The sequence below is a fragment of the Osmerus mordax genome, chromosome 4, assembly GCF_038355195.1.
Source record: "Osmerus mordax isolate fOsmMor3 chromosome 4, fOsmMor3.pri, whole genome shotgun sequence".
In the NCBI taxonomy this organism is placed as follows: Eukaryota; Metazoa; Chordata; class Actinopteri; order Osmeriformes; family Osmeridae; genus Osmerus; species Osmerus mordax.
The window spans coordinates 1,747,483-1,758,992 of record NC_090053.1 but is presented as its reverse complement, the minus strand read 5'-3'; the positions used below and the strand labels follow the sequence as shown (position 1 = coordinate 1,758,992).

Sequence of the window (11,510 nt, the reverse complement as noted above, 5' to 3'; positions counted from 1 at the left end):
GTTCAAGTCTTTTATTGTCAGATGCACAGAACAACACAAGGTCAGACTGGGCACTGAAATTCTTAGGACAAAACAACGCGAAGCAACCTGGCATAACATGACACATCTACCCCAATGTGGATGGACAATAACGTTTTTTATTTATTTAATTCTAATCATATATTAATGCCACCTGAACAATTAATTATTGGAATAACTAAGTCATTCTAAGATCAAAAATACACGCATTAAAACGTCTCCTACAATGTTATTTGTCTGTGATGTCCCCTCTTTACTGCCAAATACATGGAAACGCCTGGTGCTCACGCATGCGCAATCAGAAATTTGCGGAAGATGACTTGTCACTGTTGTTGTGGAAGCTGACAGGCACGTGAGCTATGCTACGTAGCTAGTCGAGTCGTGAGTGCTTGCTAGCAGGCGACATGGCGGCTGATACTCCTCCAAAGGTATTGCAAATACATAACCGTTGGAATGTGTTTATTTTGTGTGTTTGCGAGTTAATAGATTGACTTCTGTAGGAAAATAATTTAGTCAATATGAAGAAACAATGGATAGATACAAATAATGTCCAACCATGCTTTTGTTTTGAGTTGCCCTAGCCTCGCCAGCTACAGAACTGTAGTGTGCTAATTTATCAAGAGTTATTCGAGTTGATGAGGTGATGTCGATCAAATTAATCTTCAAAGACACCGTTTCACAGCCCCGTAATTGGTTAATCATTTAACTAGCTAAAACAAAGAAAAAGAAAGCTTGCTATATATCCTTCTTTCATATCGAGTCACTGCAAGTCCAAGCATTACATGTTAGCATTTTTGGACACGTCACGAAGCATGGGATCCTATCAGAGATCGACAGATACGTGGCTATTTAACTAGTCTAGCTAGCTTGACTTGAACTGCCTTCAGTTTGGGTTAATTTGGACTCGTTTTGTTAAAGAATGCTAGTGATATGTTCTCGCTGGTCAAATTAGAAGAACCATTCAATGCTGGCTATCTAAATAGCTAACGTTGGAGCTGGAACCTGGTGTATTCAGGCAGTAACTGAGATTAGTAATAAAGCTAGTAACAAACCACGGTGTGCTAGCTAATTGCTACGAAAGACCCATGCCTTCTATTTGAAGTTTAGCCAACAGCAAACTAGTCTAAATAACTACTTTATTTTATGGAAAGTTCCCTATTTCGTTCAATAATGTAGTACAGCTGTAGGTAAATGCTACCAGGGACTTGTAGAAGGTAGCCTACGTGTTAAGCGGTATAGCTGGCTACCACAGTTTAGTGCGTGCAGTGTGTTTATACGTAAAGCATAATGATAACACTATCTACGTTACCATTTCCAAGTGAATAAACTCTGTTGAAACGTTTCCTTGTAACGGTGTGTTATTTCTGCTCCCTTGAGGTTGTATTTGAACATGAAGGTGTGTTCATACATTCAAGCAATGACGACAGCGATGAGCAAGACCTTCTCTCCCCAGGTTTCCTGAGATTAATTGACAAGGTACATGTGGTTTTTAGCGTTTGGAATTAATGTACAATTCAAGAAGGGACATTTTGGAGTAATATGTTTCTTGTTTCCCCCCAAAAAATCAGGATGGCGACATTGTTGTGGAATACAAACCTATGGAAGACAGTGTGGACCCATCCAACATGCTGTGCGCTGGCAAGGTTGGGCTCCTTTACTGCATAATTGCAATATTATACAGAAAAAAACAGGGGTGGCGGTATTTAACTGATCTCACAGCATACTAGGATTTTAAAGTGAGGTGACCAAATCCAAACCGTAAAGAGATATTTTCCTGCATTCTCCCTGCAACATTTAAATTGTGGTGGCTGTTTTGTCTAAAGACACAACTATTCAACTCCACCTTGAAATGACCTCCTGCTTGCCCTAAGGTCACCCAAAGCTGCTTTTAGCTATCCTCTCCTGCATTCAAAATTTGAGAATCCTGATGTAGAATTTCCTAAATAGTTTATAAGGTTGCACTTAAGATATGGCGCTGTTCTCGTTGCTCTGTGCTATGTTCTTCTAAAGCCCATGTGAGTCCAGGCAGTGACTTGAGTCTGGGGGAGAGCTGCTGTTGTCATGGCTCCCTGATGAAGTCGGTGTGTGTTCTGAGCAGGACTCCAGCTCAGTGATGGAGTGGGCCAGGGGTCCAGGGGAGAAGCCCCAGGTGGAACAGCAGCAGAGCTACGAGACAGAGTGGGACATGATCAACGCCGTCACCTTCAAGAGGAAACCCTGCACCAACGGCGACGGTGGGGTTTCAGGCTTGTTTTCATACGCTGGTTGATATGTAAGGGAATTTATTTTGTAGATCACTTGTACATTATTCCTTTTTAAATGTATTTTTGCATTTGCTTTTTAGGTGCTTTGAACCACACTAATGGGAAGAGCAAGTACTCCTTCACCTTCAGTGTGTATGACCTCAGGTCCATCACCGTGAAGGAAGAGGGCTGGTCCTACCTGGTGTTCCAGCTCAAGGAGCCCTCCTCTGCCCTGCCAGCACTGCGTTTTCACCAAGGAGGCAGTAAAGGCTTCCTGGACTGTCTGAGGAGATACACAGTGCTTAGCGAGTGAGTACACAGGCCCAGCAAACCAGGCTTTCAGAGAGCAACAAAGGCAAATGTTCACCTGGTGCATTGTGGTTATTGTCCAGCAGATGGGGTCCTCAGAAGCCTTTCAGGGAGGGATGGTCATTTTGAATATATTTTCTGACCGATAGCCAACGCTCGTTAATGACCATGAACCGTTAACCAACAAGATGTAAAATGTAGAATGGACGAGCGTCTGTGACTCAATTGTTTTTTTTAATAGCTGCATAAACAACAACAGAAGACAAAAGGATTAAAAACTAAAACACATTGAATCCGAGAGCGTGTTGCACTGCGCTTGTACTCTGAAAATGTGCTAAAAGTAACTCGATTACGTAAATACAAACTGTTAAGATGATTGGCGGTGATAACAACATCTGCTACTCTTAAACGAAAATTGCGGAAAGTCGCTCTTCGTTAGAGTTTGAGCCACTGTCTTTTCTGCCTTTTTTGTGATCATTCTTTTTGTGGGTCAGCGAGCAGCCTCAAGGAAAACAACTGTCATCTTGAAAGAGTCTGGCTTTCTTTGGTAGCCAAACATCACAGATTGTTTCTCCAGTCTGTGGGGAATTCTTTATCTCTGAGGAGGTAGCTGTTATTAAAGTTCTTATCCAGGCTTTTCATAATCCTAGCAGTTCCTCTAACTGTGTCTTCAGGTTTTGAGTTATGAAAATGGTCTGTGATATCATGCGTGTGTTATGACGGCAGGTAGAGGTGTGATGAACCTCAAAGGTGTTGTAATTAATTGCAAGAAAGCTATAATTGACTTTGCGTGGACGTGTCTCTTCACAATGGTACCTGGTGCTGTTACCGTGGTGCTGTTACCGTGGTGCAGACATCTAGATGTTCCGATCTCAAGCTTGTTTGTTTGGTTTCGTTCTTGAGGAAGCCTGAACACTTTTGCACGCTATTGAGCACGTGTGTATGTGTTTCTCGTTTCCAGAGACCCGGAGGATGAAGGCTGCCTGCTAGTCAGCACTCACAACAAAGCTCTCTCCCAGTCCTTTGAGAATCTTCTAGACGATAACAACTTCGGCCTCGTTGATGTAAGGTGTCAGCCGTCACACAAGCATTGAAATGTGCGTGAGGGGATGACGTTGATCATGCTGTTGACCACGCCCTCCCACCTCCACAGAAGCTGAAGAAGGATCCGTACGTGACCACTCTGGGCGGCTTCTCCAAGGTCACCAACTACATCTTCGATGCATTCCGTGGCTCGGAGGAGCAGCAACAGCGCCCCCCAGAGGAGGTGGCCGACCTGCTGGGAGAGGTCATCCCAGGCCTGGAGATCAACCAGCAGGAGGAGCCGGGCTTCGAGGTCATTACCAGGGTGAGTGGTCCACAAGAAGCAACGCTTATGTGATGTGGTATATTCATTTAGCTGGCGCTTTTATCCAGCCGTGCCGCTGAGCGAGGATGTTGGTGCTGTTCTGAGGGGCACCGAGGTGGTAGGCAGACATGGATATGTTTCGAATCGTGACCCCAAGAATCGATTCGAACCATAAGGTACCAAAAGATTCCCACCCCCAGTCTTCATAGTGAACAACCACTTCCTTGTCTTTAAACCACTGAAAGACTGGTCCTCTACGATCTGCTGTACTTTTATGTATGTGGAAGTGTCTTTGGATGAAGGCGACTGCTAAATGAACCAAGTGATTGACAGGTCTTCTTCTCAAGTGTTTGGAAGTCGTAATGCTTTCCCCTGCCTGTGTCAGATCGACCTGGGTGCCAGGCCAGATGTGCAGAGGAGGAGCCCACTGTCAGCAGAGGATCTGGCGGAACACCAAGATCCAGAGGGAAGAATTCACAACGTGCCCCACCTCAAACAAGCCATATTTAAGGGGGTATGTTAAACAGGCTGTCTTCTCCACCCACGTACATCCATCATGCTGGGAAATCCCTCCAGGTGGATGTTAAAGGTCTTTTAAAAGGTCAGCTTTTAGTGCACTGAATAAATGAACCTTTTCTTTCTGATTTGTTTTTGTCATTGCAGGGTCTGTGCCACGCACTGAGGAAAGAGACCTGGAAGTTTCTCCTGGGGTATTTCCCATGGGACAGCACCCACGAGGAGAGGAAAGCCCTCCAGAAGAAGAAAACGTAGGATACTTATCTTCCTATCCTCGTGTTACTGGATGATTTGCTAGCGTGTACACACACACACAGACACACACACACAGACACACACAGACACACACACAGACGCACACAGACAGAATGCCAGGCTTCATTGCCTGCCCTTTCCCCATTGGTCCACTAGAGATGAGTACTTCAGGATGAAGCTGCAGTGGAAGTCGGTCAGCGAGGACCAGGAGAGAAGAAACTCCCGGCTAAGAGACTTCCGCAGTCTGATAGGTAACGCCATGGCAACCAGAGACGCTTCATCCACTCTCTCTTCCTGCCAGTCTCTGAGACTGTGTGCTTCATACCACACTGTTTCCTCTTAGAGAAAGATGTCAACCGCACGGACCGAACAAACAGGTTCTATGAAGGCATAGACAACCCAGGACTTGTCCTCCTGCACGATATCCTGATGACGTACTGCATGTACGACTTTGACCTGGGTGAGTGCACACAGTGATCGCTGACCATGCAGATGTCCTCACTCATAAACATGGGCAGAAGATTTTAACATGATCTAATCATTAGTAGTGTTAGTTGATTTTTAATAGAATATTCTATATTTGACCTGTGACTCACCCCTGATAACTCCCTTTGAATCCCCATCTTTGAATGCAACTATCCTGTCAAAGGTCAACGTATAGAACAGGGTTCTGAAACTGGAAATATTTAGCAAGTTGTGAGAATTTAAGAAGGCTTCATTTTTAATAGCACATAATGCGTTTTTGTCTTAACTGCTTGATTGTTGAGATTTGCCTCGACAATTAAGGGCGCACCATAAATAAAACACATAGATATTGTTATAAGCTTGTCTGGATGTTGATGTGTTTGTGTCCTTCAGGTTACGTCCAGGGAATGAGCGACCTGCTGTCTCCAGTGTTGTATGTGATGGAGAACGAGGTGGACGCCTTCTGGTGTTTCGTGTCCTTCATGGATCAGATGGTAACGCTGCCTTGCTTTAGTCTTCTTCTGTTCCTTCTGTGAACGCCGGGGTGTCCAGGGTGAGCCAGTCTCCTGGACCTCACTGGACATCCAGGCGTTTAAGTTAGTTTGAACCGTGTGAACAGTCTTTTGAGGAGCAACATAAGATATTTCTTCAGTCCCTTATATGTAATGTGTGTGTGTGTGTGTGTGTGTGTGTGTGCAGCACCAGAACTTTGAGGAGCACATGCAGGGCATGAAGACCCAGCTCATCCAGCTAAGCTCTCTTCTCAGACTGCTGGACGTGGCCTTCACCACCTACCTCGGTACGCCTCCACACTCACCACACTCACCACCTACCTCGGTACGCCTCCGCACTCACCACACTCACCACCTACCTCGGTACGCCTCCACACTCACCACACTCACCACCTACCTCGGTACGCCTCCACACTCACCACACTCACCACCTACCTCGGTACGCCTCCACACTCACCACACTCACCACCTACCTCGGTACGCCTCCACACTCACCACACTCACCACCTACCTCGGTACGCCTCCACACTCACCACACTCACCACCTACCTCGATACGCCTCCACACTCACCACCTACCTCGGTACGCCTCCACACTCACCACACTCACCACCTACCTCGGTACGCCTCCACACTTACCACACTCACCACCTACCTCGGTACGCCTCCACACTCACCACACTCACCACCTACCTCGGTACGCCTCCACACTCACCACACTCACCACCTACCTCGGTACGCCTCCACACTCACCACACTCACCACCTACCTCGGTACGCCTCCACACTCACCACACTCACCACCTACCTCGGTACAAATATTGTATGTATAAAATACAGCAGAAAAATCAAGGATCAGAAGCGCATAGTTAAGGAAAAGTGCATAGTTAAAGTTAAGGATTCTATAGGTCTGTATTTACCAGACGCACAGTGCTTATGGAGAGCAGTAGCTCATTGTTGTGGTTTTGTTCTCAACATTTCTAATGACAGATATAAAAAAACAGTATATGTGTAAAATCAAATAAATTTTAAATAACAAAAACGGCACTTGGGCTGTTCTGGTCTGTTTACCCCCCCCCCCCCTACAGAGGCGCAGGATTCAGGATACCTGTACTTCTGTTTCCGTTGGTTACTGATCCGCTTCAAAAGGGAGCTGAGTTTTCAGGACGTGCTTCGACTGTGGGAGGTGAGTTCCTTCAGCATGACCTGCACCCCTGTTCCTCCTCCTTCAGCATGACCTGCACCCCTGTTCCTCCTCCTTCAGCATGACCTGCACCCCTGTTCCTCCTCCTTCAGCATGACCTGCACCCCTGTTCCTCCTCCTTCAGCATGACCTGCACCCCTGTTCCTCCTCCTTCAGCATGACCTGCACCCCTGTTCCTCCTTCATTAGGACCTGCACCCCTGTTCCTCCTTCAGCATGACCTTCACCCCTGTTCCTCCTTCAGTAGGACCTGCACCCCTGTTCCTCCTTCAGCATGACCTGCACCCCTGTTCCTCCTTCAGCATGACCTGCACCCCTGTTCCTCCTTCAGTAGGACCTGCACCCCTGTTCCTCCTTCAGCATGACCTGCACCCCTGTTCCCCCTTCAGCATGACCTGCACCCCTGTTCCTCCTTCAGTAGGACCTGCACCCCTGTTCCTCCTTCAGCATGACCTGCACCCCTGTTCCTCCTTCAGTAGGACCTGCACCCCTGTTCCTCCTTCAGTATGACCTGCACCCCTGTTCCCCCTTCAGTAGGACATGCACCCCTGTTCCTCCTTCAGTAGGACCTGCACCCCTGTTCCTCCTTCAGTAGGACCTGCACCCCTGTTCCCCCTTCAGTAGGACATGCACCCCTGTTCCTCCTTCAGTAGGACCTGCACCCCTGTTCCTCCTTCAGCATGACCTGCACCCCTGTTCCTCCTTCAGCATGACCTGCACCCCTGTTCCTCCTTCAGCATGACCTGCACCCCTGTTCCTCCTTCAGTAGGACCTGCACCCCTGTTCCTCCTTCAGCATGACCTGCACCCCTGTTCCCCCTTCAGCATGACCTGCACCCCTGTTCCTCCTTCAGTAGGACCTGCACCCCTGTTCCTCCTTCAGCATGACCTGCACCCCTGTTCCTCCTTCAGTAGGACCTGCACCCCTGTTCCTCCTTCAGCATGACCTGCACCCCTGTTCCCCCTTCAGTAGGACATGCACCCCTGTTCCTCCTTCAGTAGGACCTGCACCCCTGTTCCTCCTTCAGTAGGACCTGCACCCCTGTTCCCCCTTCAGTAGGACATGCACCCCTGTTCCTCCTTCAGTAGGACCTGCACCCCTGTTCCTCCTTCAGCATGACCTGCACCCCTGTTCCTCCTTCAGCATGACCTGCACCCCTGTTCCCCCTTCAGTAGGACATGCACCCCTGTTCCTCCTTCAGCAGGACATGCACCCCTGTTCCTCCTTCAGTAGGACCTGCACCCCTGTTCCTCCTTCAGTAGGACCTGCACCCCTGTTCCCCCTTCAGTAGGACATGCACCCCTGTTCCTCCTTCAGTAGGACCTGCACCCCTGTTCCTCCTTCAGCATGACCTGCACCCCTGTTCCTCCTTCAGCATGACCTGCACCCCTGTTCCCCCTTCAGTAGGACATGCACCCCTGTTCCTCCTTCAGTAGGACCTGCACCCCTGTTCCTCCTTCAGCATGACCTGCACCCCTGTTCCTCCTTCAGCATGACCTGCACCCCTGTTCCCCCTTCAGTAGGACATGCACCCCTGTTCCTCCTTCAGCAGGACCTGCACCCCTGTTCCTCCTCCTTCAGTAGAACATGCACCCCTGTTCCTCCTGCCATGCTGGGAGTAAACCTCGATACAGAGTTCTTGTGACGGACGTTGTGCTTGATCCTGCTCAGGTCATGTGGACCGGCTTGCCCTGCCAGAACTTCCATCTGCTGGTGTGCTGCGCCATCCTGGATGCAGAGAAGCACAAGATCATGGAGGAGAACTACGGCTTCAACGAAATTCTCAAGGTAAATGCTGTGTTCACACCCAAAGCCAAGCAAGTTATTTGCGCTAGTGAAGTGAATTTTTGCTTCTCGTTCACGTGTATTTGAATAAATATTGTCCCCTATAAATGTGGATGCTGTTGTTTCCTGTTCGAACAGCACATTAATGAGCTTTCAATGAAACTGGACATTAAAGAAATTCTTCACAAAGCCGAGGCCATTTGTATGCAGATCAGAAGCTGTAAGGTAAGAAAACGATTTACGGTTAAACTTCAGTGTCTGAAGCAATTTAAAAACATTTTCTAGATCTTAGTAACCTTTTTGTCTGTCACATTTGTGTGGTTGTGCTGCCACTCATTGTTATACTATCAAACTAAAGATGCCTAAAAATCCACATGAAGGAAGATTGAGGGTTTGTGTGAAGACTAATATATACATATTTCTTGCTTTAACAGGATTTGCCTCATGCAATAAGTGAAATCCTGGGATTCAACATAGAAACAGGGTGTGAAATGAGAGAGTTTGGGACGCGCGAGTCATCTTCATCTCCAAGATCCACACAGAGACAAGAGGCCTTCTCCAATGGCCACGGACATTTAAGAGAACCCCCTAAGAACGGGTGCAAAGTTGCCTTCATATCATAGTGAACAATATAACTCAAACAAAAAAGAAACTTTTCTTCTATCCACCCATGAGGAGAGTAGCAGGCCTCATCTGGAGAAGCCGACAGGTCGATGCCACGATATCAAGTTCTTGAGGAGAGAAATGTAATCGAATGTACAAAGGATTTAAGATTATTCAAAGTTTATTATTTTTGTAATTTCTTGAACCATTTTGTCTTTTCGTTGTCATTACTTCTCTTGCTAGTGATTTTGATCTAAAGATGGGCGAGGTGAGTTTGCATTGTAAGTAATGATGTGCTATTATTCTTTAGGGAACCCTTTTATGAATCATGCACACAATGTCCAAATCTTGTTTTTGAATTTAAATGTTGGTTTAACTACATGCACATTTGGAAGGACATTATAATTGCCATTGACAAAATGTCAAAAAACAGCCACCATAGTTATAAAACCGTACAGGGATAATACAGTAAAAGCAAACCATTGTCTACTCAAACTTCAGTATTGATGAGTTTGGTTTATTTTTTATTATTCCATGTTACATGGATTAAAATATTTTCCTTATATTTTATAGACTAAATATTTATTTCCTTCCTTGCAACGTATTTTGTTTCCCTCTTGTTACTAACCATAATCTTTACATTGGATTGTCTTTGGATTTCTGTTGTCCATTTTTAATACAAGCATAATCTTGATCAACTTTAAATACCCATTTGTTTTGCTCTGATTTATGAACAACTTTTTTTTTGTTGTTGAGTGAATTAACATATATGTAACAATATTCATAAAGCTTTTCTTTCTGGAGGTATTGAGTAGCGTTAACACGTGAAGCTAAGGGGAAGAGAATGGTTTCTTCAGGGAATAAAATCAATCATTCAGGGTTTATTTAAACTTATCCTTGTGAACTGGCAGTTAATCTTGTGATAGTGACACATTTTCTAATTATTTCCTCTTCCTCTGTATTCTTAAATTCAAAGTACACTCGATTAGATTAATGATTAAGTACATCTCAGTCTTCCTCCTTTTACTTAATATGGAGTTCTATAAATTGCTTGCTTCTGCTTAGATTATTTGGGTGTATTGCAAGATATTAAGTTATATTATTTCAACTAAAATGAAACTATATTTTCACTTGCTGTCCAACTTGTAGTCAATGCAAGGAATATTCAAGTCTCCAATATTGAAGCAAATGTGTGGTTATTTTCACGTCTTAGTTTTTTTAAAATGCTGTACTTGAATTTGTCCTGACATGTCACCGAGGCCCGAGACGTTATTCAGGCGTTTGACTGCGATTGAAGAACTGAAGCACCCATCATCCCCACCCCCCTCCTACCCCCATAATTCCACTTGAAATGCAGGCCATGCACGGCTCTAAATGCCATTTCGCCCTTTTTAAGTCTGTGACGGACGTCAGTATGTGACGCTCGTCTGTCTGACGGTTCACAGTGCTCCCTGTGGCTTTGATGGAAGACGTTTGGAGTCGTCTCGGGCATGGAGGCGGCGGGGTGGGCGCTGCCTCCGGATCGAAGTATCAACACACAGATCTGCTCATAATTCGAAGTCCCCTTTAGAACAAAGCCCAGCCCGGCATTGCCTCCCAGCGCCGCATGCTTTCATTTCCTGTCAAGCAGGAAATTGCCTCAGAGTTGCCCGATAGCGTATCGCCTACAGCTTATCTCCCAGGGATTTAATAAAAGAGAGGCGGCTTTGTTTGGACTGACAGCTACTTTACCATTCAGACGCACCTGTATTGTACTTTATGAATGCGGGAAAACATCCAGCCCGCTCTGAGTCATCTTGTGTAGCCCAACACATCCCGACTCATCAGCCAGCTGCCATTGCATCATTTTGTGCAATATCCCCATTACATTTACATTTAGTCATTTAGCAGACGCTCTTATCCAGAGAGACTTACAGTAAGTACAGGGACATTCCCCCGAGACAAGTAGGGTGAAGTGCCTTACCCAAGGACACAACGTCATATGCATAGGCCGGGAATCGAACTGGCAACCTTCAGATTACTAGCCCGATGCTCTATCCGCTCAGCCACCTGACTCCCATTACCCTCCTTCTATAGAGGGAGATCTTGGTGTTAACAGTGCATTGTCACGGATAGAATCTTAAATCTGATATAAGATGATAATATTTTGTCAAGTCACCCCCCCCCCCCCCACTCACACACACCTAATGAACAGCAACACCTGTCTCCTATCCCACAGTTCTGACTGGTGGAGCCGAGGGGCGGAGAAAGCTCTT

General features: G+C 46.2%; 1 protein-coding gene across 1 annotated transcript; it reads left to right on the top strand.

Moving 5' to 3' along the window:
• Positions 1–372: 372 nt before the first annotated feature.
• Positions 373–10,149, top strand: tbc1d15 (TBC1 domain family, member 15). The gene is made up of 17 exons (XM_067235210.1): positions 373–446; positions 1,396–1,494; positions 1,587–1,661; positions 2,117–2,252; positions 2,363–2,570; positions 3,532–3,634; positions 3,724–3,918; positions 4,304–4,432; positions 4,582–4,685; positions 4,846–4,940; positions 5,033–5,149; positions 5,548–5,648; positions 5,854–5,953; positions 6,753–6,850; positions 8,539–8,655; positions 8,791–8,877; positions 9,087–10,149. The coding sequence occupies exons 1-17, from the start codon at positions 423–425 to the stop codon at positions 9,273–9,275; spliced, it is 1,977 nt and encodes a 658-aa protein (XP_067091311.1). The 5' UTR covers positions 373–422; the 3' UTR covers positions 9,276–10,149.
• Positions 10,150–11,510: the final 1,361 nt, after the last annotated feature.